The sequence below is a fragment of the Cheilinus undulatus genome, linkage group 5 (genome assembly GCF_018320785.1).
Source record: "Cheilinus undulatus linkage group 5, ASM1832078v1, whole genome shotgun sequence".
Classification (NCBI taxonomy): domain Eukaryota; kingdom Metazoa; phylum Chordata; class Actinopteri; order Labriformes; family Labridae; genus Cheilinus; species Cheilinus undulatus.
In genome coordinates this window covers 17,940,729-17,968,288 of record NC_054869.1, presented here as the reverse complement: position 1 = coordinate 17,968,288, position 27,560 = coordinate 17,940,729, and the positions used below count along the sequence as shown (strand labels likewise).

Below are 27,560 nucleotides of genomic sequence, written 5' to 3'. Positions count from 1 at the left end.
TGTTTCTCTACAAGCAGAAACAGTTTAATCCCTCATGTCTGTTAGCCTTGTGATGCTAAAGTTTAGTTAAGTGCCCAATGAAAGACATGGTCTATTCTTGCCAAGGCAGTCACATTAAAAGCCTTCAATGCTAATCATCACTGAAGACTTTTATTTTGAAGAGTAATATCAGGAAATGGATTGTTTCAGCAGCAACTTAATAACAGAGGCATCTCATAAATGTGAGAGACATATTTTCACATAACTCAGAAAATGAGATTAAGGAATACCTGAATAGTTAAATACAGCATGACAAAATGAAGCTGAGACTTTCTAGTGCTAACTTGTGTTCCCGTCATGACATAAATGTAACTGATTCTCTATTGGCTGACACAGAGAACTGACAAGTCAAGTAGAGCTGACACATGATTTCTCAAATCAGAGTCAAGTCAAGTCATTTTTTAAATTTGAGAGGATCATCTTTCTGTTGAGTGGTTGTGGCTTCGGCTCATTCAACTGACAACCCCACAACTTTCTAGAGCAGATGTTACTGCCTTGTCTTTCATGATTTTGAAGCTTAATTCATAACCTTAGAGATGTTTTTGACTCACTGAAATTTTGCCTGGTGGTTTATAACACAGTGGCCTATCATACAAAAAAACTTAAACATAGATTTTTTAAATCACTTTACTCATACTTGTACGTGTTTTTTATGACATCAACACAAATCAGCTCACCTTCAGTCAGAACCAAAAGGAGAGTGTCCTTGGTTCTTGTGCTGATTGTCTCTGCCTGAATTGCCCTGCTACTGATTTGGAGAGGCTCTGGATCCTGAAATCTTCCATTAATCCATGGCAGCAGGAGGCAGCTGGCAGTCTGTCTGTCTAGGCACACCATCAAGTATGGAACATCTGCATGAGTGAATGGAGTAACATTGAGGATGTTCTGTTCAAAGTCAAGAGTCTGGAGCAGGGTGAAGGAGCCTCCAGCCCAGATGAAAATCTGAAACATGAAACAAATTAAATAAACAGAAGTGAGTTTACTTTGAGCAAGACTTAAAATTCATCCATGGTCTTGAAATGGCTGAAAAAAATAAGATCCACGACTCAGTCATACCTGGCTCGATACGATTAGATAGTTTTTGCCTTCAGTTGAGAAATGTTTCACATCCAGAGCTTCTACGCCGAAAGTTTGTTCCTACAGAAATCAAATTGTCTCAAATTAAGATATGATAAAGCCTTTATGATAGAAATGCTATGGCATTATGATGTAACACTCACCAATGTGACATTGAGGTCCATATGCAGTTTGAAAATGCTGAGATTGGCAGCTGGGGAGAAGGGAGGCCCACTATGTGTGATGCCAATGTAGGTAGATCCGTTGACTGCAAACCCAACACAAGAGCTTGGCTCCTGAATCCTAACAGACTATAACAACCAAAGCAGATTGTGGCATGTGTATTAAGCATAAAGTTTGCTAACAGTGGGGACATTATATGCTGGTTTCTGACCTACCTCTACTGGCACAAACACACCCTGCCACCTATACAGAGTGGCCAAAGTGTGTGAGGATCCAACCATGGGCTTCCTATCCAGCCTCATAGCAAGGAAAGAGGGCCCTACAGGAATGGGGCACCAAGCAGAGGTGGGGTTGTCCTCAAAGCTCTGGAATACACCCATTACAGAAAGGGGACCATCTGAAAAAATAAGGAGATAAAGGAAAAAAAGGGGCATTGCTTATTGGAATGAGAGCAGAAAAAATAGGAAAAAAGAAGATGAATTAATTTTCATTTATGATCTCACCAGAGGCAGAAGCTGTGTCAGACAGGGTCTCCCATTCCACACTAACAGCAGACTCCAGACCATTACTGCGAGACACAGTGAGGAAGACTGTTCTGCCACCTTCAAGAGCAATCACTTCTGTGTTAGTCCTGAGCAAAAACACAATGAAAATTAGACTGTAAGCATGTTTTTGCCTGAGAATTGCTCTGCATGCCTTTGTGCATATGATCACACTTTTACAGTCACTCATAACTTGGTCATTAGACCAAGTCTTCATGATATAAAAGTTTCAAATCCTTGTGGTTTTATTAAGACCTGTTGATAGTAGGTCCAATACGGAACAATCCAGAAGGAGCCAAATTCTCCAGGATGGTGATTGAAGTTTGGAGTTGGTCACCCAGCCGTGCTCCTCCTGTCGGGTCAGACAGGGTCAAAGTGAAGGTTTCATTCACTTCAGGTTCAGCATCAAGAACTGCCCAGATCTCCAGCATCTGAAACAACACAGAACAACAAATCAAAACTGCTGCTCTATACACAAAAAGTAAGTTAAGGAGATGAATCCTGACCACCAGAATTTCGATACTGTATGATATTATTTAGAGATTTAAGTACAACAGAAAAGAAACCGTTATCCTAACAGTATCCAGAATTTCTCATTTGTTTGCATTTACCCAGTAAAAATGTTTGTTTTTCCCCTCACCTTAAATCTGACTCCATCCTCCAGTACCACAAACCCTTGAGCTGGCATAAGATCGCCCTCTGCCAGACTGCCGTTGGCATCAGTGATGGTAAACTGAACAGTTACAGAACCAAATGTGCCTCCCTCTGGGTTTCGAACCACAAACAAAGTGGCTACACTTGCACTCAGGCCAGACACTGAGGTGGGCTCCCGCAGCAAGAAAAGCTCACTGGTGTTAAAGGAAATGACACCATGTCCATCATCACTGGCAAGGATGTTCACCGTGGCTAAAAGAAAACAGATTTAGGTTTGGTTATGGTCTCACTGGGTACTTTGACCAGCTAAAAGAAAAGAAAAAGTAACCAAAATATAATAATAGTCATCGTACACGCTGTTTTTAAGCACAAAACGATGTTTTTGTTTCTTTGACTGACACAACCAGAGACAGATTTAGTTTAATATAGTCTTGTTTTACTTTTATAAATACCACATTTTAAGCTCCTTTGTAGAGACAATGGCCATGTTAGCAGTACAATGTACAACCCAAGGTTCTTGTCACATGAATAGTTCCTGATTTGATGGTGGAATCCCTGTGGAGCCTTTTGTACAGCATAGAAGTATACTATGATGCTTAATTGAGTAATCTTACCTTTAAATTGCACAACTTAATAAAAAAATATGTTTTTAAGTTATTTATGGTCAATGTAATATAAGGCTAGACACAGCAAGACAAAACTATCCTCCACTATTAAAAAACAGTGTAACTGACAGAATATTCAAAAATTACAAATCTTTGCATAAATTGAACCACTTTAACAAAGTTTTACAACCCCTTCTTCAGCACAGTGGAAACTCAAGTTAGACTGATAACTACTGGCACTGGTGCCATCTGGAGTGACAAAAAACTAGAAAAGTCCCAGGGAGGGGGGAGGGATACAGGGGTAGTTTGGTACCATCTGATGGTACTATATTTCCCCTTGTTTCTTCTGTCTTTTCTGTTTTTTTGGTGTTTTTTTCTTTTGTACAGTCGCTTGGTAATGTGAGATCTGTTGTTTATTAATGTTAAGATAAGGACAAATTAGTACTGTATATCCTGCTATTGCTTTTTCAATAAAAAAATATTTAAACTAAAAAATTACAAATCATTAGAACCTGGCAGCATATCAGATACTACCTTTTTTCTATTGCTATGATAAACAGTCCTATTTTTCGCCAACAGTTAATTCTTTCAACTTCAAAACCACTTAACCAATTCACTACTGAGCTCTGAAAATAAAGTGTACATCTCCTGTACTAAATATACACTGAGTGCTTTCTAGTCAATGTTTATCTACCTGTTGTATTGGTGCCCAGCTCCAGCCCTGGTGAAGGTTCAGACAGGATGAGCTGGAATCTCTCAGGTCCCTCTGGAAGGATGTCATCGATGATCTGCACTTCTACAAACTTATACCTCTCACCATCCACAAAATGCAGCATCTGGATGGACAGAGGGGTTTATTTATTGTTTATAAAATGCTTGTTTTGGACTGTCTGAGTTCTGTTAAGTTGATGCTAAAGCAAAGCAGAGTAGCTGGTCTTGATTCAGGTTCTTAATTCTCATTGAGTCACCTTCCACAAAACAAAAGGTGACAAGAATCTAAAGAAAGTCCAGTTGCCCTTGACATTCTAATGCCACTAAGTGTTGTATGAAGTGCTGACCGTTTCACTAGTGTTGTAATCCAGTCCCTGTTGAGCTTCCAGATTCTGAGCGTAGAAGAAAATAGAGACATTTCCATACGCCCCCTTGCTCCTGTAGGCCACAAGAGTAAGAGCCCCTATCGTTTCGTTCACCTCAAACCTGAAAGCAGAACATATTTGGACAGGAAGATTATTTACAAACATATGAATAAAAAATGTACATTAGAAATGTGTACTTGTTGGGGCACTTCTTACACGGTGTTAGTCCATTCAATGACTCCTCTTATCCCATCATTAGCAGCAATGCTAACCTCTGCCACCAAGCCCTGGGTGTCTGAGGAAAGCACAACACACAGAGAAGAAAGATGTAGTAAGAATTAGATTAACAAGCTACAACAACACAATCAAAACTTTAGCATCAGTGCTAGCATCAGGGCTGTATCTACAGTGCAAGCATCAACAGGAAGATGTGCAATAGGAAACTTCAGGCAATCTAACTTCAGTCATGGTACATTTGACCAAAGATTACAGTTAAGAAGCGTCTCCTGTAAGTGGTTGGGTAGGCTAAGCAGCCAAGTGTTTAGGATGGACTGATTTATGACCCCCTGAATAGTCCTCTCCCATTCACTCCATGGCCAAGACTTTGGGAGGCCAGCTCCGGGTTTAGTTTGGCTTTCTCTCTCCTCACCACACAGTGCTATTCGGCTCCCAACAAATCCCCAGGCTTCCTCAATCATGGAAAGCATCAATCTCCCCATCCAAGCCACATAATGACTGCTGCCAAAAGCGCAGCCGTGTGTTTACTGTGTGTCTCTGTGCAGAGGGCTGATAGTATTCTGGGAGTCTCCCAGTGCTGCTCTGCCTGTAATGTTCTGTCTACTCATCACTTTCTAAAGTTACTCATTCATAAATTGGACTGTGGTCTAGATTATGCAAAAGCAGTAGCAGTAACTACCAAGCTCTTTCATGGTGCAGTTTGGCAGTCAACTAAATTGCTGTATTTTAATGTACCATACAGGAATGCTGTATATCAAACTACATGGATGTTTAGCTACAGCTTGTGAAAATGCAGATGGTGACAAATTAAAGGGAAAACCCAACATGACGTGTTTTAGAAGGTGTCAGGCAACCAGAAATGTGTTATTGTTATTGGCACTGGTTCTACAAATCCCAGAAACTCCACTTTGGTGATGGAAAAAGCTTTTCCTAAAGATATTCCCTTATTTTTGTTTTCAGTGAACCTTCCAAAGGGGCATTGTTTTCTTGCTGAGAGCACCCTTGTCAGACTTGGCATTTTCTGTGATTCCAAACAACTTTTTTTTTTCTTTTTACTCTCAGTGACACTTTCCTTCCCTGAGCCAACAGGAAAAAATCATACCAAAGCTATCAGGTCATCTAATTGAGGATTTCAAGAGTTTAGTTGGTTTCCCTTTATTTTATCCCCTATCCAATGTGATAACAGTTTTACCTGGCAATGTGCAATACACAACCTCTACTCATCAAACAGCAAATGGAAAAGAGTATGAAAATGAAAATGTTTCATTCAATTATAAACATCCAAAAATGTAGCAAACAAAGAAAAAAGGTAAAGTGGTGAAATTTGACGTTCTTTACATTACCACTATGCTACAAAAATCTATAATGACCAAATGATGAGAAAATCATTAACAAGTGCAGAGGGGATAATCTTTAAGCTTCTGCTCCATACCTAGTTGTGGAGCTGTGGCTAGAGTTGTGATGAGAACCGCTGATGTAATGTTGACCAGAAAAAACTCCTGCAACTCTGGAATGTCATCCTTAAAACAAACAGAAATTAAAGCATTTTAATGTTTCAATTAAAATAATTAGAAGTAGAACTTGTCTCTGTAGGAGTATAAGAGCTTTTTCATGTACAAACAAGCAAACAAACTAAGTAAACAACAGAAACACCATCTAGAAAATTTTTCAAAAAATGTGAAAAAATAAACTGAAAAAGGTGTCTGCCACAAATGGTTAAAAAAACATCTCCCCTGCCCTACTATGTAGAAGTTAAATTTTGATAATAGAGGAACAAAAAATGGAAATCACCGGTTTTTACCTCCAGTATGGTGACAGGTATTACAACAGAGGTCTGTCCATCTTGAAGGATTACTGATCCAGTACCAGAGATGAAGTCTTGTCCTGGGTCAGCGAGAGCACCCTCTTCCTGTGACAGGTCTTGTAGAGTACCTCTTATAACCTCATAGGTGATGTTCACTGCTCCTGTGCATTAAAGTGTTTGAAAATACAAGTTATTGCTTAGAGCAGCCTCCTAAACTTCAGTATGCTACGGCCCAGTGTGAGGCATTAAAAATCTTCTGGGGCCCAACAAAACCCTTGTGTACCAACAACATGTGACTCAAAGTATTGTCTTTTATATTTCCATGTCATAAAAAGAGAATTAAAATGCATACACTTTAATTTTGGAGAGATTAACATTACTTAGAAGAAAGTGTTTGTGGGGTCGCAAAGTACAGTTAATGAGCCACTGCCATTCATTTTGTTTAGATCAGGCATCTGCTAAGTCACTTACATCTTCTTTTCTAATATTTATCTCTGTAAATGTATTTTGTGGCCCAGCAAACTCTTTCCTAGCAGGATAATTCTCTGTGAAGGAACCGACAGATTCCTAAAATCAGGAAGCCAGTGGCAAAGTTTAATTTTTAACAGTGTCACCAGTTAATCCAATATCATTTAAACCATGACACAGGTTCCATTTATCAGAAAAAAATAAATGATAAAAAGGTGTCTGAATTCAAACTGCTGGCTGTTCGCTAATTCTGGGATTTCTACTTCATCTTTTAATGTGATTTTTTTTTTAATATGTCAGTTATTTGTAGTTTATGTAAAATACTTCTTGTTGCCCACCTGCAGTATCTCTAGGGCCCACCAATGGGCCCCAGCCAACACTTGGGAAGCACTGGCTTATAAGAATCCCCAGAAAGCATATTCATTCATTAAACTGACATTTTTTCACACTTACCTGAAGCTCCAAACTCTCTATTGATGTAAATGTTTATAGTTCGGTCCCGTTCCTCTGTTGTCACCTTGAGGGATGACGGGGCAATTGTCAGCAGCCCATAGGGCTCGTCACTGGTGTCCACAGAGATCACCGCCTCACTACCCATAACATCCAGAGCAGCGTGGCCTGTCTCCACAACACCTGTGTGCACAACAGAGAAATAATAATGTAATTCTGACGTTATTTCATTTTGGGTAGACATATTGTATTTATTTATTATATACAGAGTTTTTTTCTACACAATGATTCAAGAACAGATGTTTTACCAAAAGTTTGTATATTGGATAAGGAAACTTTGTATTCATCCTTGTCCTCTGGTGTGGCATCATCCAGAAGCTGAAGGATTACGGTGTCATTTAGTTCTCCCTGTAGGACACACAGCAAATACAATTAACTGCTGGTGAGCAGACTGTGCATTTGAGTAGTTTATAGTTTAACTAGCCTCACAAAGATCTACATCACACTGATTTGTGCCAAAATCTGTATCTTATTGCTGTGTTTTGCCAAGATTACACAAAAAAGTCTTCACTGATGTCTATCTGATATTTACCTGAGTAAAGAAAAGTGTCCCTGATGTTTGCGTGAAAGTCCGGTCTACACGAGGTCCTTGAAGAGTCCAGTCTACACTGACATTACCAAGACCTGGAGCTGATCTCAACACCAATAAGGACATAGTTTCACCTGTAACATGAGATAAAATGCAGTCAGACTGAATACTTGTCAGCATTTGGTCTTATTTTGTCCAATTCAAAAACTGATAATATGCAAATCAAACTTATGTAAAGCAAGATCTTAACTACATTAGTCAAAAATATGTATAATGACAATTTTTTGTAAATAAAATGTTCTCTCGCTTGTACTTTTGATGTCAGTGGAGGACACTAAGAGTCAATGATTTTATGAATTCTACTTAGGGAGACTAAAATCACTCATGCATACTTTTTTAAATGTAATGACAGACAGCCACAGGGCCCACCTGTTGCTGCACGCTGCCATTAAAAGGAGAGCATTACCTTGTGTTTGCACTCAAGCATTATTAGAAATTTCAATAATAATCTAGTGGATAGGCTTTGGAATTTGAAAAAATGGGGACAATTATGTGCATAGACATACATACTATAGTATAGACTGAATAGCCAAATACATCCACTTATCAGCCAAAATAGCAACCCACCTTCTCTGGCGATCACAGAGTGCGAAGATGGATGAAATCCAACAACCCCAGCCACATTATCATTGGCCAGTATTACTATGGTTACAGTGTCAGAGCTGGGCAGGATTCGACTTCCCCCTTCTGTATTAACAAGACCAATCATGAGACTCTCATTGTCCTCTGGTTCAACATCATCTCGGATTACTATCTCTATTGTCTTCTTTAGATCTCCTGTAGAATGAAGGACAGTTACATGTTAAAGTTGCTTTGATCATCCTCACTCTCAGATAAATAATTTACCCTGTCAAGTTACACAGAACTAACAATGTTGATTTAATAGAACTTTTTTCTCATCTTTAAAGGGAATTATAAACCCAGCACAGTACAGCTTACTAGTCAGTGATCCACATACCATCAAAGACCAGAGTCCCTCCAGTTCCAGTAAAGTCAGCATCTGGTGTGGCCTTTCCTCCAACAAACCTCCACTCTACAGTGACGGTGCCCAGATTCCCTCCTCTCCTTTCTATAACTAGGGGTACCACAACTGAAGGCTCTTCACGAACCTCCAGATAGAGCCCCTCGTTTATGGCACTGGGACTGAGGCTGTATATCAAAAATACTCCAAATGCATCCCCATTAATCCCTATAGTGACCAAAGCTTTGTCTGGCTGGCCAATCGAGGGCAAGTTCTTTGGTGCCACAGTCAGATTCAGCAGGCCTACCTTCAAAAAGCAAAGTGACACTTCAAGTTAATATTGTTTGGCCAACATTTCTGTTGAAAATGCAAATAAAACACATCAACAAATGGATCAATATATACATGCATGACTGTGTTGTACCTTTAATATCTCTATGTTGAAGCTCTCATCCATTTCAGGGAATTTATCAGTCAAGATTGGGACTGAGAGGTTGGCGATCCCAAAGCCATCATCCATGAAGGCACTTTGAGCTGTGACAGGAGAATAATCACTCCCTGCCTCAGCCTGGGCACTGAACAGAACAGCAGCCGCAGTGATGTTTTTTACATAACTCATAATCTGAGAGTTTGAGATCAGCTGGTCAGCTCCAGATGCCACCCAGGTACAAGAAGGTGGGGTCCCACCTGATGACAGGGAGAAGGCCTGGCAGGCACGCTCTCTCAGACAAGCAGCAGCACACGCAGTCAGGGGGTCTTTCTGACTGGTTATGTTAACTGTCCTGAGTGGAGTGGTTGAGGGAATGCCTGGTTTTGGGAGATCAAAGTACGTCAGGAGGTTCTGGTTATCATCCAGAGCCAATCCAACAACGTCGATTGCAGAGGTACTGTACACAATCTCCAAGCGGCCAAAGTGACCACCGCTGAATTAAAGGATAACAGAGAAAAGACAGCAGCAGGAGAAAAGATTTAAGTTTGAGTGTAAGTACAACAAAATGCATCTTCTATATAAGAAACAGTACCTTCTGTGGACACTTATGTTGGCTCTGTAAACTCCCTCTAGGGGCTCCTGAACGCGGTAAACAGACTGTTCAAAGAACACAGTTCCATATGGGTTGTCATTAGCAGGCACTATGATGTTGACAGATGTATCACGTCCAAGATTTCCTCCATTACTGGCACCAGTAAGCTCCACCTTTATTATCTAGACAGATCAGAAAAGAGAGTGAAGAACAGTGCATCTTCAGTTATGTTAAATGTTTCAAAGTATTACGAATTTTACATAATCTATACTGGCATCTTCTTTACCTCTTCGATTTCAGGAACATCGTCAGCTAAAATTTCCACTTGCAGTGTCTTCATAGTCTCTCCAGGAGCAAATCTCACCTCCCCTGATGTGGGTCTGATGTCCCCCTTTGCTAGTTTATCATTTACAGTTGCTTGCCATTGGACTACCACTGTGCCAATAGTACCTGCATTACGCACTATAGGCAACAAGACCTCTACAGAGCTAGAGTCAGGTTCCTCTATGGTCACTGGAACAGCTTGAAAGACTAGACAGAGATAAAATCAAGAAAGAATGAGATGTAGGCCAAAAAAGAATAAAATATTTCCTGGTCCTGGATGATGCTTACTTACCAAAGGCACCAAAAGGGTCATCAGAAGGCAGAATGGTGATGATGGCACGGGTGAGCTCCCCTAGCAGAGCTCCACCAGTGGTCTGGTTGATGAGCTCAATGCGAAAAGTTTCCTCCAGCTCAGGGACCATATCATTTATGACATAAATGGGCACAGATTTACTGGATTCCCCTTCTAGGAGGACCACATCAGTAGAGGCTACACTGTAGTCTTCACCTATATGACAAAACACAACCATATATAAGAACACATACTTGTTCAAAAATTACTAAGAGAAATGTCCAATGCTATACAGTGTGTGCAGCACTTACTGACTCTGGCGGTCAAAGGCACTGCTCTGAATTTGACAGATACATCTGCAAAAATCCCTCCAACACGTGTGACATTTATTATGGGTCCAACATAGTGCTCAGCTACACTGACAGCAGAAGCTGACAGCTGAAGGACACCAAAAGCATCATCACTGGCCTCCACTATAACCTGGGCTACAGTGTCAGTCCGGGGGCCAAGAGAAGGGGAATTGGAAACTAGGAGAAATTTAAAGAAGACATTACATCAGTTCAATTTAGTATATCAATAAATAAATAAATATTTTCCTGAACTAGTTTTTCAGCAAAAACCCACCCCTCAGTAAGTTTTAGTATCTTACTTGGTCTCTCTTGCTCTCCTTTGATTAGCTGAACACTGATCAGCTTCACAAAGACACACTCGTCTCTTTCTGGATCCTCATCATCCAGTACTTGGAGAGTGATATTTGCTTCACTCTGATTGGCCAAGAACACAACAGTATCCAAGAGAGGAACAAAATCCCGCCCTTCAGTAGCTCTGCCTACCCCTGGCGTCCTGAAAGGTGCTGTTTGTGCCTCAGTAAGCGTCCCATAGGTCACTCTCACCTGAAAAAATTAACAAAAGAAAAAACACTTACTATTGACACATTCATACTGTGTATTTTACTCATTGGAATGCAAAGTAACAGAATCATAATGGCTTCCATTACAAACAAATTTCTAATCTTTCTAGAGCAGGACACACCTGACCCATCAGGCCTTTCTGTCGCATGATGGTCAGGGAGACAGTTGAGTCGGCTTCAGGAAGTCTAACAGACCTTGTGTTGTTAGCGAATACAAAAACACCATAAGGGTCATCGCTGCCGAGCACGGTCAGAGTCGCAGATGTCCGGACCCCCAGACGACCATGGGAGACATTAACCAAGGAAACAGTGAAACTCTTGTCCAACTCTGGGATCTCATCCTGGGCCACATCGATGATGATGTTCTCCGAAGTCTGACCTACTCCAAATGTGATGTTCCCAACCCTGCTGAGGAGCTCCCCCTCAGAGCTGGGATCAGCCTCCCAGTACACAGTCACATTGGAGAGGTCACCAAAAGACCGATCCACCTATGAGAGGAAAAAAAAAAAAAGAAGAACAACAGAGAATGAAAAAGGCTCCACTTCCTAAGCAAAGTGTTTAAATGAAAACAAGGTTATGGAAAAATCTTCTTGGACCTTCACTCATATCACTAACCTGCAGGACCACAGAGCTGCGTCCATCCTCTGGTTCTGTCCCATTGATAGAAAGGGATTCAGGACTGAACTGAAACACCCCGTGTGCATCATCGGAAGCAGCAATGGTCACTGTGATGCGGGATGCAACTCCCAAGCTGGCTACACACAAGACACAAGATTTAACCTGTTACTTTGTATACTGTAGATGTATTTTAGTCACTTATAAAGTCAAGTAAATAAAAATGAATGAATAGAAATGTAATGTTATCTTTTTGAAAGACATCAGAAAGAAAGAGGAAGTAATTTTAGAATAGGTAACAGCCCTCCAAACTACATGTAAAAAAAATTGATTTTTGTGTCACCTACTTGCCCACACTGCCCATAAAAGACTATTTGCTTTTCCCAAATCACTCTCCTTGAGGTTCTCTTAAGCCGGAACATAATGTAAATACCACACAGTTTAAATAACCAAGTATGCAGATACTGATACCAATGTTGGGTACTGGTGTTAATAATAAGCCTACCTGTACTCATTTTCTACTCAGTTTGAATTATGATGCTGGCCATATTTGAGCAGGCGGGCAAAGTTGGAGCAACGCCTACACTCTGCTGTTATCTTAGCATAAATAAGGATGGCAAAGCAAAGCATACTGCAACTTATGTGCTGCTAAATTGTCAGTAGGGGGGCTGGGGAACACCTGATGAAAATAAAACTTTCAAAACAATTTTAAGAACTGCAAAGGTATAAATGAGTATTCATATTCATACTTGGTATGATTGAGTACCTACATGAAAGCACTTGAACTTCGCCTGAGAAAATGTTATCAGTAGATCCCTAGGTTTCAATAAATTTGAATTTGCTTGCACACATCTACAGATAGGTACAGTTGAAACCAGAAGTTTACATACACTATATAAAAAGGCACATAAACTTTTTTTTCTCACCGTCTGACATTAAATCAGATTAAACATTTCCTGTTTTTGGTCAATTAGAATTACCAAAATGCCAGAATAATGAGAAAAGGATTTTTTTTTAGACAATTTTTGTTACTTTCCTCAAAGTCAGAAGTTTACATACACTAAGATTACTATGCCTTTAAACAATTTGGGAAAGCCTCGATGATGATGTCATGTCTTTGGAAGCCTCTGATAGGTTTATTGACAACATTTGAGTTAATTAGAGGCACACCTGTGGATGTATTTTAAGGCACACCTGAAACACGCTGCTTCTTTGTGTAACATCATGGGAAAATCAAAAGAAATCAGCCAAGATATCAGGAAGAGAATTGTGGACTTGCACAAGTCTGGTTTATCCTTGGGTGCAATTTCCAGATGCCTGAAGGTGCCACGTTCATCTGTTCAAACAATTATACGCAAGTATAAACACCATGGGAATGTCCAGCCATCATACCACTCAGGAAGGAGACGGGTTCTGTGTCCCAGAGATGAACGTGCTTTGGTCTGAAAAGTGCATCTCAACCCAAGAACAAAAGCAAAAGACCTTGTGAAGATGCTGGCTGAAGCTGGTAAGAGTGTGTCATTATCAACAGTCAAACGAGTCCTGTACCGACATGGGCTGAAAGGCCACTCTCCCAGGAAGAAGCCATTACTCCAAAAGAAACATAAAAAAGCCAGATTACAGTTTGCAAATGCACACAGGGACAAAGACCTTAATTTGTGGAGACATGTTCTGTGGGCTGACTAAACTAAAATTGAATTTTTTGGCCATAATGACCATCGTTACATTTGGAGAAAAAAGGGGGAAGCTTGCAAGCCTGAGAACACCATCCCAACTGTGAAACATGGGGGTGGCAGCATCATGTTGTGGGGTTGTTTTGCTGCAGGAGGGACTGGTGCACTTCACAAAATAGATGGCATCATGAGGAAAGAACATTATGTGGAAATACTGAAGCAACATCTCAAGACATCAGCCAGGAAGTTAAAGCTTGGGCGCCAAATGGACATTGACCCTAAGCATACTGCCAAACTGGTTACAAAGTGGCTTAAGGATAACAAAGTCAATGTTTTGGAGTGGCCATCACAAAGCCCTGATCTCAATCCTATTGAAAATTTATGGGCAGAGCTGAAAAGGCATGTGCGAGCAAGGCGGCCTACAAACTTGGCTCAGTTACACCAGTTCTGCCAGGAGGAAGGGGCCAAAATTCCTGCAAACTATTGTGAGAAGCTTGTGGAAGCATATCCAAAACATTTGACCCAAGTCATACAGTTTAAAGGCAATGCTACCAAATACGAATGAAATGTATGCAAACTTCTGACTCTCAAGAAAATAATAAAAAATTGTCTAAAAAATGATCTCTCTCATTATTCTGGCATTTAGCAAATAGAAATAATCTTGGTAATCCTAATTGACCAAAAACAGGAAAAGTTTAATCTGATTTAATGTTAGACGGTGAGAAAAAAAAAGTTTATGTGCCTTTTTATATAGTGTATGTAAACTTCTGGTTTCAACTGTATATAGACATAAGAACTGTGTATCATCAAATGAATGCAAGAAACTGAATGGCTCTCCTGTGAGTTCCATAGAATTTCAGCAATATAAACTTGGAAGGAAAATTAGGAAACTGATTAGGAAAAGCAGTAGTGGCAACAGCCAGCCATGTAATTCATATAAAAACTAATTTAGATTTATCAGGATTGAGAAATGTTTTGAGTATAAAGGGCGGAGAACAAAAATAAGAAGTGGTTTGAGGAGTAAAGGGGTGAGGGGGTACTTACCACGGTGGTGTAGGGAGGGAAGGAGGAAGTCAGAGTCACTCTCGCCACTACCACTTCCTTCACTATGCAGAAACTGATCCACTTATGGATCACACATGAGGATCACACAAGGGTCACACCAGGTTTGAATCACAGCAAAGGAGCAGTTATTTAGGGAAAATGGGAAGGAGGGTAGGAAGGCAGTTGCGTATGTTGGGGGTAGAACACAGGAGCACAGCACACAAAACACAGAAGGGTAAAATACAGGGTCATTTCAGCTCTAAGAAAGGCAAAGGTACTAAATTTAAAGCATGTTGAGAAAGGTTATCCAAAGGCACATCAAATCCATCCAAATATGACTTAGTCTTATGGAAACATTTCCTGAGTTCCACCATCATAATTTTGGGATCAAATTTCTCACCTCCTCCGTCAGCATTGTAAAGCTCCACCCTGAAAATCTTGTCCAGCTCAGGGACAGGGTTATCCACGATGGTCACAGTGATAAACTTCAACCTTTCCCCTGGGAGAAAGTCCAGCATGCCATCTGAGTCCTGCCGATAAAATACAAAGAGGAAATCAGAAAATAAATAACTTGTTATTCACCAGTACATCATGTATGTATCAGTGAGGTTAAACTAGAATGGCAACTAACTTCATAGTCCTCAGGGCTGGACGCTGTGAAGGGGGTTGTCCTGTATCCCACCATGATTCTTCCTAAGAGGCCCTGGGCCCTTGCCACCAAAAGACGGACTTGTCCATCTTCCTCATTAACAGTTATGTGAGCAGGTTCTAATGCTGGAGATATTAATCCTTCACCTGGGGGGCTGGGCTGAAACTGCAGCAGGCCTGTGGCAACAAATAATACCCATTTGTATGTTACAGTTGTGATTAGAGGAGAGAAACAGGTGAATTATATTAGTGGAAAGAGGTGGAAGGTGTGATGGAGGAAGGAAAGCATATAGTTGTGGAGTAATATCAGGGTTTATACAGAAAGTCTGAAATCTCATTTAATACTTTTTAACACCTTTTCAAGACGCTTGTCATTTGTTTTAAGACCTTGTCACATCCTCAGTTCCTAACCTGTTACATTAGCGACAGCTATGTATGTATTATGTGCTGACTGCAAGATAAAAATGTGACTATATAGAAAAGAAAATGTTGGTAGATTTTCTTATTGTGGTATGCACATTAAGTTTTCTTGAAGCATTCTGAGATAAGACTATGAGAAAAAGATGCTGGCTTAACACCATAAAGCAGCAGGCAATAAAAGGTCAGATTTTCTACTTCAGCAGCCTAAAAGAAGTCATATCAAAAGCCATAAGTACCTATCGACAAGTTTTGCATTACTAAAACTTTAAAATGGAACAGTTAAGACCTGATGGTCTTCTATTAAATACATTTTAAAAGCCCTAATTTTCCCTATTTATTTACCAACTTTAAATACTTGTTAAGACCTTGCAGACACCCTTAATATTGCACCTATGAAGTATACAGACCTGAGAAAGACACTTGTCACACATTAATCATATAAAAGCAGATTTGTTATTGCTGATATTAGCAGCATTGGAAGAAGCAGTGGTTTTGACTTTGATTTTAAGGCATGTGAGTAAATACCATAGGGGTGATCACTTGCTGTGACAGTCACAGTGTTGATAGAGTTATTTGGGTCAATGCTTGCACCGCTGGTGGGGGTGGAACCCAGCTTCCCGTCACCAGACTCAGCTGACACCAGAGAGATCTGGAAGGACTCTGCCAGTTCTGGGAGGTTATCATCCAAAACCAAGAGATTCAACACCTAATAGAAAAATATAATACATATAGAAGTTAATAAGTCATTGTTTATTTTTTAAATGTGATTATATTGTCTGTATTAGGTACCAAAAGCTGCAATTTTAGCCTTAATTATCAACAGACACCTGTTGACTTCAGAGCAAGTTCATTGACTGACCAACCACTAGGTGGAGCTGGTTGTCTTAAATATTGTATCTCAGCAACTGTATAACTCTACCTTTTAACTGTATACAGTATTTATTCATATACTGATACGGTAAAAAACACATCACATACACACACACATCACATTTGTTTTGTCCCCTTAAGAGACTGCACTTTATGTGACCCAGGATTATCCCACAGGACTTTTCCCCATATCCTCTGAGGCTAATACAGGTCCAACTGTTGAGTCACTCTCACATACACAGTATACACACCTCAGAGCGCTGTCCAGGCAAAAAAAGAACAGCTCCACTAGCATTGACAAAATCCTGATGGGCAGCCATCTCACTGTTTAAAGTATCCAGCTGTGTGACATTGTAGTTGACATAAACATGGTCCAGGGATCCTCGCATGCGCTCAATTACACAAGAGATGGTGGAGCCCTCCTCAGTTGTCTAAAAAAGCCAAACAAGAAATCATATTCATACTGAACCATTGGAGGAAATGATAACTCATTCTGTAGTTTGTTTAAATGGGCTTGTTTTTCTAATTCCAGCACAGAACTAATGTGATTTACAGAGAAAACACCTGATAGCCCACATGCCTCTGTGTCTACATACAGTATCCCCAAAGGATCAAGGAAATAAAGAAGATCCTCCATTTCTGAAGGAATGTCATCCTTGGCCCTGCCACCTGTTGTGCTGATGGAAACCAGGAACCAGATCTCCCATTTCCAGTATTGGAACTCCTGCTCCACTTCTAGAGGAATGCCCTGACAGGCAGACGTGCTGCAGCCTCACCAGCTGTCGCTCTACCTGAGAGGGCCCAACATGTGAGCCTACGTATCTAATCAAACTAAAAACGGAGAGCATGCTCTCTCTGCAGCCAGGCATGAAGACAGATAAAATATGTAGGAGGACAGAGACTGATGAACCAGTCAATTTACATTACATGTTCAACTATATAAATGCATGTAGATAAAAGGTTACTCAGGAGAATTTGGGTATTTTTCACTACTAATATGGTGGTGTTTAAGATGCATATAGATGCCAAAACAGTCTGAAGGAAGCCACTGCACTTACATCAGGTATGCACGCGCCAGTGAAGCCAAAAAGCCCGTTGGCATTGTCACTCTTCATGACCCGCAATATCGCAGTGGGTCTGGGGAGTGGGAGGCGTGCTCCACCACGGACTGCAACCAACTGTAGGTAGAACACCTCTTCACCTTCCTCCTCATTATCATCCCTGACCTCGACCACAAATGACTTCTGCCTCTCATCCTGCCTGTAGCGCAGGTAGCCTGCAATGTTACGCAGGTCTGTTTTAGCGGGCTGAATGTGAAGTTCGTGGATGTGGCTGCGGTTCAGTTTAGTCCTGTACAAGCGAACATCCTGGAGAAGGCCGGTGTATCGCTGTTCGCCATCAGGATCTGACCCAATAAACACTGAGGCAGGTCCTGCAGTAAAACACACAGAGACAAACAGTGAAGTATTTTTGATTTACAGGGAAATCTTGAAAAATAATCTGAGTTTAAGATGTCTGAGTACTTAATTTGGACAGCTCACTATCATTGCCTCAAGCACATGTATAAACTAGGCACATATGCAAGGCATGATGGCAGAAAAAGGGAGGAACTAAATCATATTTGCTGTATTTTGTTCCTGCATGATCATTGTTTGCAGACAAAATTCAACTAAAAGTTTCAAACTTTCTGTTCCCCTAATTGTTTGAAAAGCTGCACATTCTTCTGTTCTACAACATTCTATACAGGGATTACACAACTACATAGTTCAAATTCTTGTTCTGTCACAGAATTACAACTGATTAAACAGAATAACACAAGCCCATACAGTTTTTATTTGATTAGATCTCATTTACACTAAAGATTCTGTAACCTACTTGGTTTGCTGGAGTCTGTTGAGACCACAAACAGAATCTTGATTAACGTCACCAAATGCCAACATCCTTGCCTCGCTCATTATTTATTCATATGCTTGTACTTAATGCTGTAATGCCTACTGTTTCCTCCACTTGTACAAAATGGGGCAAACACAGGATATCTGCCACAGTGAACAAGTACAAAACCCTGACACAAAGCAGTTCCTTGGAGGGTTTGAGTTACTGGTAGCAGACAATAACACATGACATGACTGATGATTATGTATACAGCTATGATGACTGAAGTTAGTCATGGAGCCATCAGAATATTTCCCTCTAGGGGGATTGGTCTAATACAGGCTGCAACTATTGTCTCTGTTAATTAGGCAGAAAAGAAAGAAAGGAAAATGCCGACTGATTCCCTTTAGCAGCAACAATATCCCACAGTGCCAAGGCTAAGTGGTCACTCAAGCATTATGGAGTCTCAGTAGTCCTGAACAATGAGGACGTGATTGAGAGGTGGGTGCATGTGTGTGGGTGATTGTGCCTCTGTATTGTGTATATGAATGTTAAGATCTAGTGTCATACAATATCTTAAAATAGGAGCAAGCACAACATCCTGGGAAGACGGTCATACACATATTCACACAAAGAGACCCACACCTAGACTCTCAGTGAGATCAACACTGCAAGGATATGAGCTTGGTATTTTTGCTCTATGACTCTGACCATGGTGCTGAGAGAAAGTAGGAAACAACATACAGAACAAGACAAGAGACTCCTATGTCATAACTTGGGCTGTGGATGATTTTGGTTTTTCTGACAAACTGGTAATGTAAAATGATTTCTAAATAAAACAGACAGGACATTTTTCACATATATACATAAATGACAACAAATGACATACAGTACTGTGCAGAACTTGTGGGCATGTTTGGGCCAAAAATTGAAGCTGAAAATAAGGCATGTAATGGCGAGTAAGTCCGCCTGAGGGCACCACAGGACGGGAAGGAGGATTGACACAACCCCAGTCATGCTCTGGATGTCCTTGCATATTACCAGGGGCATGAGGAAATAAGTTATTAAAAAATAACACAGGCTACACCTTTACCTCAGAGTAAAGAGTGGACATGGTATGTAAGCACCGTCTAGGGTACCGTTTGGCAGGTAGTAAGGTTTACACAAGCCCCTAGTTGTGCTGTGGAGAGCCCAAAAACCGCCAGTGGTCTGGGCAGATCACAAGGGTGAAAAGTCTAGCACGAAAAGTGATGCTGTCGAGCTTGACCTTGGCTGTCCTCTAGCCAGGGCTATGGCAGATTGGGCCCTGAGATTACTTCTAAGCGCTCTATATGCCTAACACTTATACACATGACTGTACAGTATATGTACAACTAAATGTGTGGGGATGAGGATGTCAATAAATACTTAAAGGATGCTTTACCCCCCAACAACATGATCTTTGACTTTGCTAGATTAAATAAATATCTATAAAATTGCTTACCGTCAGCAATGCCCTCTCCTTTGACGCTCCTTAGTCCACCAGAAATCGGGCTCCCATCCAGGAAAAACTCAATAATCCCATCATCCACGGTAATGATAATGTGTAACCAGACATTATTCTCTAAAATCTTCCCAGAAGTGGCTTTAGCCACCTGTGTATTGTTTGTTCCTACTGCTGTATAGTACAGCATCAGTGTGACATGGGATTCATTGGTGTGGACCTTTACTCCATAATACAGTGTCCCATTCATTGTTCCTTTGCTAAATATGAAGCCGTCAGTGTTCAGGCTGGGCACAAGCCAAGCAGAGAAAGTGAAGTTTGGAACAGCAGCCGGCCCATCTTCAGGGGAGATAGTTCCATAAGCCTCTGTTAGTCCAGAGAAAAACCATGTGTCTGTGGCTGAGTGGTGCCGCCTGGCATGCGGCCTGAGCTCAACCTCATCTGGGAAGGAGGCTAGAAGGAGTAGGTCATCCATCAGAGGAAGGCCGTCTGGGAAGTGGCCAGAAACAATCTCCCAGGCAACCCTCACATCACCAAAAGTACCCTGCTGGCGGAGGATGGTGAACGAAGTGACATCAGCCATATCATCCTCTGAGAGTACATCCTCAGCTACCTCTTGGTCCAGGTTGCTGTCAGTGATGGCGAAGACACCAAAAGGGTCATCGTTGAAAGGGATAAGGACCGAGGCATTCAGGGAAGTTTCTGCTAGTTGTCCACCCTCACCTGGGTAACCACCTGAAAGAAATAACGTAAAAGAGCTGAGGAATGTCCAGAAAGAAATTTAAATTAAATCATCCATTTAATTTCTGGAAAGGCTGCATTGAGGATCACATTGAGGTTGATGACTCAAAAAATCTCACAGCACATTTGATCTCTATGACAGCAGTGATTACATAACAGTTAGTTAAAGCTACTTTTCTCTGAGAATAAATAACAGGACCTCTTAATTCTCAGAAACATGCCACTTTTATCTTTAACTGACCTGTGACATTAACCAGCCTGAGGACAAAGTACTCATTGAACTCTGGTAGCTTATCTGAGATGGCTTCCAGGACAATAGGTTTCGTTTCTTCCCCTGTAGTGAAGGTGATGAATCCAGATGTATTGGTAAACTCCTGGTTTTCCTTCAGAGGAATCTCTGAGTCATTAGAGAAAAGCTGCCAGAAGACTGTAACATCACCAAAATGTCCTCTGGCACGCAGGACACTGGAAGATATGAGAAAAGAAACATCATTCCAGACACAGCACAAAAACCTAGCACAAAAAAGTAAGGAAAATTGTGTTTGGTAGATTATTTTGTTGTTGTAACAATGCTTCTTGGCAATAAATCTTAGACTGTTAGAAAGCATGTATTTGTTTCCCTTTTAAATGGTGCAACATTTGTAAGAAACATACATTTGTGGGATGAGCAGCAGAGCTGAGCATGAAGGTTGCGCCAATGAAAAATTTGCTAAATCTTCTCTGCCAATGCAAAACAAGTTATTCTACCATTGACTCTTGTTTGGAAGATTGGATGGTTGAATTTATGCCATATTGGCAATTTAACAATTTATTCATTTAACAAACAGGAGCCTCAATAGTGTGCGGAAAAACCAGACACAGCCGCAACAGCCTGGCACCTCCTCCTCATGCTGGTCACCAGCCTGGTCACACACTGCTGTGGGATGGCATCCCATTCTTCAATCAGCATTTGTTGCAAGTCAGCCAACATGGTTGTGTTGGTCACTCTGGCACAAACAGTGCGCCAAAGCTGATCCCTCAAGTGTTCAGTGGGGTTGAGGTCAGGATTGCTGGCAGGCTATTTCATCCTCTCCACTCCCAAATTCTGGAGGTAGTCTCTGATAAACCCTGCTCTGTGGGGGCAAGCGTTGTCGTCTTGGAGGGTAGAGTTTGGTCCCAGACCGAGGAGATATGGGATTGCCACTGGTTGCAGAATTTCATCTTGATATCTCTCTGCACTGGGATTGCCTTAGATGATGCCAGACCTAGGTTTTCCAGTGAGGGAGATGCCGCCCCACACCATCATACCGCCTACACCAAATGATTCTACTCTATTGGTGCAGCGATCATTACAGTGTCTTATGCGTTATCTCCACACTTTGAGCCTATGAGCCAACTGCCGTAGGCAGAATCTGGAGTCATCGTTGAACATAACATTCCTCGTATCCTCCTGCAAACCTTCTCTGCAAAGCTGTAGATGACAGCCTAACTGCTGAGAGGATAAGGAAACTGTCTTGTTGTGATGTTGTCTTCTTTAGAAGCCCACTTTACAGCCTGTCTCTGCCAATGAGGCACCAACACCTACACCTGAGGTGTTACCAACACCTGAGGGTACTAGAAGCTCAAACCAAGAGGCAATAGCAGCAGCAAAATAAACTGTTTGGCAGAGAGGATTTTACAAATCTTTCATGGGCGCAACCCACATACTCAGCTCTGCTGTTCATCCCACAAATGCATGTTCCTTACAAACCATTTAAAAGGGAAATAAACAAGCTTTTCAATGGTATAAGATTTATTTCCAAGAAGCCATGTTACAACAAAGAAATTAGCTATCAAACACAAATTTCCTTTTTTTGCTAAGTTTCGATGGAGAGATGTTTAAAAAGACTTAAATATGAAATAACTCTTTAATTAAATTCTATTAAGTGTGAAAAGCCCAACTGAGCCTGTATTAAACTTTTCATGAATATCACTTACTAAAAGTTATTGGTATTGCCTTCTTTGACAGGTTTTTCTGTGGCTTCCAGGGAGAAAATCCCATTGGCATCATCATTTGCCTCAACTACCACAGTAGCTGTGTCTGCTCCATAGACAACTGCGTCACCTGTGTGAACATGCATGATGTCAAATTAAGATACATAGATAAATACAATTATAGACATATAAAAATACACAGAGAGAAAGGCAAGAGATGATCACAAGTACTGCAAAGGCCATATTATTGTTATCATGCTCAATTTCACACAACTGGAGGAGGCGGCTTTATTAACATTGCAAAAAATAACTATGGCAACCAGGCCCATGAGGAGGGAGCGTCTTATTCATGATAAATAACACTGGAAGATAAAGGCATCTCACTGTGAATTAAAAGGGACAAACAGCCAAGGACGAGGATACCTTTATATTTTTATGTTTTTTTTTTTAAATAAGAATGGAATAAAAGCTACTAAATGATATTTTAATGAAATAATATTCCAACAACCACTCACAAGGACATACTTTAATTCTGTCTGATGAATCATTGCAATATGCATGCAAATTTGCTCATAATTAAAAAGGAGACATAAAGATAGTAAAAGTCCCAGCGTGAGTTTGACTGACTTCTAACATGAGGGTTATTAACTTTTAACACAGCTACTATAAAGGGCAATTCCTTGGCTTGAACCAGAGGCTAACTCTTACTTGACTCTCCTCTGTGTCACTCAGTAAACAGAGAGAGGCCAGTGGAGTGGCCTGTCTTTGTGTCTTAGAAAGTCTGGAGCAGGGTAATTAAGGTCCTGGTGGGGCCCACTGGTCTTTCATTCCCATCCCTGACACACAATACTTGGATTAAAAGAGCTTTCAGTGTCACCACAGACAATGCTTAATAACCTGGCTACTCCTCTCTATGATTACTGATGGCATCGAGACGACAGGAGAAAGAGAGGTGATGTTATTTTGAGACGAGGTTTGTTTGCCTTGCTCTGAAAGCACATATAAAACAACACTCTGAAGCCAAGAGGGAATGCAGATATTATTTTCATTCTCTCAGGGACCAACATATATGAAAATGTCTTTTCTGATATATTACATGGCCAAAGTAGATTCACAAAAAAAATGTAATAACAAAACTGCCATCCAGTTGTGTAACAGAGGACCAAACTCACCAGTAGCATTATAGAGGACAATGTAAAAGGGCTCATCAGTCTCCGGTATGTTATCATCTTCTACAGCCACAGAGATATTCTTCATCCATTCACCCACGTCAAACACCAGCAACGTGTCGTTACTCAGCAAGGTGAGGTCACCTGGAGATGCATCGCCATACTCCACACGGTACATCACTGTGGCAGTGAAGTCTACCCTCCCTGCTCTCAGAACAGTGAAGCTGGCTGTGCCACCTTCCTGAAGTCGTACAACCACAGGTTCTGAGGAAGTGAGAGAGAAGAGAGGAATTAAAGGCTTTAGCCTTATTATTATGGTTTTAATTGCATCTTCACAATTCAGAACAGCATCCTTACCAGAAAAGAAAATCGGGTCATCATTCTTGTTAATGTGTAAATAGGCATCAAGTTTGTTTCCAAGTCTTGCCCCTCCTGTTGCATTCAGCAACGTGATGGTGAAATTCTCCATGTCCTCTGGGATCTACAACAAAAAGATGAGAAATTAAACAAAGACTGAACTTCAGTCTAGATTGCAAGTAATTTTTAAACTTAGTTTGTCATTGTACCTCATCAGGAACAGAGAAGAGAGTGAGGTTTTTTGAGTACTCTCCCTCCATGAAGGTTATATTTCCCTGGACGGGATTCACATCTCCAGACAGTGTTGGCTCCAAGACCCATGAAACAGACACTTCTCTGAAGTGGCCTCTGTTCCTAATGACAGGATACACGGCTGAAAGAAAAAACCAGTATATTTGTATGATTAATCCAGAAAGGTTATACAGTAATAAAATAATTTGCGACTATGCATGTGGGCATGAAATGAAAAATTGTGATATTTCATTATTTGTTTAACTGAGAGAAGTGTTTTTTTGTGTATTTCTTTCTGATCTTGGGACCCAATTGCATCAACAGTTTTGTGCTCTATCACACATAGTTCCCAACCTTTTTTCCACTAAGCCCCCCCTACGTGTATCAAAGGAGAGCTGAGGTCCCCAAGAGGGATACATTGCTTTAAAAAATACACCGTGTTCCACATTATTATGCAAATGCTATTTTTCTCTAATTTTCCTAAATATTAATGCAAATGACAGTCAGAATATTTTTCAAGTCATCAGCCTTTAGAGCATAATTCAAATGTTTTTGAACAAACTTCATAGTGACAAAAATTATTTCAAAAAAAATAAAACTTGCATACCTTGCACTGTTCCACGTTATTAAGCACAACAGCTTTTTAAAACAATGTATAGGTTGTAAAGAACTGAAAATGGTCATTTGTAGAAATTGCAACATCAGGGGGTCATATTTACTGAAATCAAAGCTATTTCAATCAAAAACATCTTATCAGGACAAGTTCCATGTTAACAAAGGAGCCCTTCTTTGATATCACCCTCACTATTCTTGCATCCATTGAACTTGTGAGTTTTTGGAGAGTTTCTGCTTGAATTTTTCAAGTTTTGATGTGAACTGCCCCCCACCCTCATAGATCTTTATCTTGAGGATGTTCCAAAGGTTCTCAGTAGGGTTGAGGTCAGGGGAGGATGGGGGCCACACCATGAGTTTCTCTCCTTTTATGCCCATAGCAGCCAATGACACAGAACTATTCTTTGCAGCATGAGATGGAGCATTGTCATGCTTGAAGAAAATTTTGCTACAGAAGGCACGATTCTCTTTTTGTACCATGGAAGAAAGTGGTCAGTCAGAAAATCTATATACTTTGCCAAGGTCATTTTCACACCTTCAGGGACCCTAAAGGGACATATCAGCTCTCTCCTCATGATTCCGGCCCAAACATGACTCCGCCCCCTCCTTGTTGACGTCCTGGCCTCATTGGGACATGGTGGCCATCCACCAACCATCCACTACTCCTCCATCTGGACCATCCAGGGTTGCACAGCACTCATCAGTCAACAAGACTGTTTGAAAATGAGTCTTCATGTATTTCTGGGCCCACTTCAACCATTTCTGCTTGTGAGCACTGGTTAGGGGTGGCTGAATAGTAGGTTTATACATGACTGCAAGCCTCTGGAGGATCCTACACCTTGAGGTTGGTGGGACTCCAGAGGCACCAGCAGCTTCAAATACTTGTTTGCTGCTTTGTAATGGCATTTTAGTAGCTGCTCTCTTAATCTGATGTATTTGTCCGTCAGAAACCTTCCTCATTATGTCTTTATCTGCACAAACCCGTTTGTGCTCTGAGTCAGCCACAAATTTCTTCAAAGTACAATGATCATGCTTAATTTTTCCTGAAATATCAAATGTTTTCATTCCTTGTCCAAGGCATTACACTATTTGACACTTTTCAGCAGCAGCGAGATCCCTTTTCTTTCCCATATTGCTGAAACCTGTGGCCTGCTTAATAATGTGGAACATGTGGAAAAGTGCATTTTGAAGTTTTTATTTTAAAAAAAATTATAGCTATCATTATGAAGTTTGTTCAAAAACATCTGAATTATACTCTAACTGTTGATGACTTGAAAAATATTGTGACTGTCATTTGCATTGATATTTAGAAAATCAGAGAAAAACGTCATTTGCATAATAATGTGGAACGCGGTGTACATATCAATTTTAGTTAATTTTTCTCTCCTCTAAAGCAGAACAATTCAACCAAAAACACAAGTGTTCTTGCCAAAAGACCTTTGTATGAACTATCCAAAAAGGTTTTATCATGATTGTCGATAATATGAGCGGACCTAATTTAAAAACCTCAGAGAAGACAGACCATGTGCCCCCCTAAATCTCGGTGCTCCCCAAGGGTCTCCAGGACCCCAAGTTGGGAACCAATGCTCTGACAAACTCATGAACAGCTTGACTAAACTTTATCGGTGTTAATACATTTCAATCCATTACATGAACATGACACAGACATGTTTATTTTTTAAAGAGTTAGCAGATAAAAGAAGTCTTAAACACAAACTTCATCTCGATCATGCTCATCCTACATGTAAAAAATGTGCTGTAATTAATTCAAATCAGGTTCATTGCAAGTGTTAACCAGATACAACTTGACATTGAGAAGTGTCTATTATCTGAAAAACTTCAAAGTACCCTGGTGCATCTTGTCCCCTTTGCTCTCATTGATGGCCACTGTCAGTCCTGGCTGGATGAACTCAATGACACCAAAGGGGTCGTCGTTCTTTCGCACTGTGATGTTGACCTCTCTGTGGCTGCCTAGGCGACTGGGTGGAGTGCTGTGGCTGCTCAGTACCACTGAAAAAGTTTCATCCAGCTGCACAAAGATATTAAACACATATTTGTTACTACCTAAAATGTAGAAATCAGACTGCAAAGTAGCAGAAGTAAATGAAATGATAATATTAAACATCAACAGTAAATTGATAATGACCTTACCTCAGGTACCCCATCGGGCCTTGCCACAAGCGCTACCACCACCTCTCTCTCCCCTGGTTTGAACTCCAGGATGCCTGTGGCGCCGTAGAATTCAGTGTTGCCTGAAGGCATGACAGCATATCGTACCAGCTGTTTAAGCAGCTGTCCCTGAGCTCTGACCACATGCAGCTCCACAGCTTCACCCTCCTAGATACATTTACATATATGAAGTTTGTGTGACCAGAACCAACAACAACAGGGGAAAAAATAATGAGTAGTTGGTTAGATAAAGTGCTGTCAAAATACTTAAGTATTTAATTGTGATTAATCTTGGAATTTCTGTAATTAATAGTGATTAAATGCATCCTTTTTACTGTATTTCAAAATTCTAGTATTTTGGATTCTTCTTAAACTAAGGGTTATTGACTCCCTGTTTGGATACCAGACCTATTTTTATATGTAAATTAAAG

General features: G+C 40.7%; 1 protein-coding gene across 1 annotated transcript in view; it reads right to left on the bottom strand.

Moving 5' to 3' along the window:
• Positions 1-27,560, bottom strand: part of adgrv1 (adhesion G protein-coupled receptor V1) — a 141,870-nt gene that overhangs the window by 98,931 nt on the left and 15,379 nt on the right. The window contains exons 13-51 of the mRNA XM_041787698.1: positions 27,112-27,297; positions 26,809-26,989; positions 24,327-24,490; positions 24,118-24,241; positions 23,764-24,024; positions 22,595-22,721; positions 20,880-21,103; positions 19,898-20,632; positions 17,601-17,974; positions 16,794-16,973; positions 16,198-16,378; positions 15,232-15,429; positions 15,005-15,127; positions 14,601-14,685; positions 11,888-12,023; positions 11,395-11,760; positions 11,012-11,255; positions 10,674-10,889; positions 10,363-10,578; positions 10,033-10,277; positions 9,747-9,928; positions 9,149-9,647; positions 8,722-9,031; positions 8,331-8,540; positions 7,707-7,837; positions 7,423-7,522; positions 7,118-7,297; positions 6,194-6,357; positions 5,825-5,912; positions 4,372-4,450; positions 4,138-4,276; positions 3,774-3,915; positions 2,461-2,726; positions 2,076-2,251; positions 1,782-1,909; positions 1,494-1,675; positions 1,260-1,406; positions 1,096-1,176; positions 717-981 (exon numbers count right to left, since the gene is read on the bottom strand). Of these exons, the coding sequence (XP_041643632.1) occupies positions 717-981; positions 1,096-1,176; positions 1,260-1,406; positions 1,494-1,675; positions 1,782-1,909; positions 2,076-2,251; positions 2,461-2,726; positions 3,774-3,915; positions 4,138-4,276; positions 4,372-4,450; positions 5,825-5,912; positions 6,194-6,357; positions 7,118-7,297; positions 7,423-7,522; positions 7,707-7,837; positions 8,331-8,540; positions 8,722-9,031; positions 9,149-9,647; positions 9,747-9,928; positions 10,033-10,277; positions 10,363-10,578; positions 10,674-10,889; positions 11,012-11,255; positions 11,395-11,760; positions 11,888-12,023; positions 14,601-14,685; positions 15,005-15,127; positions 15,232-15,429; positions 16,198-16,378; positions 16,794-16,973; positions 17,601-17,974; positions 19,898-20,632; positions 20,880-21,103; positions 22,595-22,721; positions 23,764-24,024; positions 24,118-24,241; positions 24,327-24,490; positions 26,809-26,989; positions 27,112-27,297 (8,035 nt within the window). The remainder of the gene's footprint in view (positions 1-716; positions 982-1,095; positions 1,177-1,259; positions 1,407-1,493; positions 1,676-1,781; positions 1,910-2,075; positions 2,252-2,460; positions 2,727-3,773; positions 3,916-4,137; positions 4,277-4,371; positions 4,451-5,824; positions 5,913-6,193; positions 6,358-7,117; positions 7,298-7,422; positions 7,523-7,706; positions 7,838-8,330; positions 8,541-8,721; positions 9,032-9,148; positions 9,648-9,746; positions 9,929-10,032; positions 10,278-10,362; positions 10,579-10,673; positions 10,890-11,011; positions 11,256-11,394; positions 11,761-11,887; positions 12,024-14,600; positions 14,686-15,004; positions 15,128-15,231; positions 15,430-16,197; positions 16,379-16,793; positions 16,974-17,600; positions 17,975-19,897; positions 20,633-20,879; positions 21,104-22,594; positions 22,722-23,763; positions 24,025-24,117; positions 24,242-24,326; positions 24,491-26,808; positions 26,990-27,111; positions 27,298-27,560) is intronic.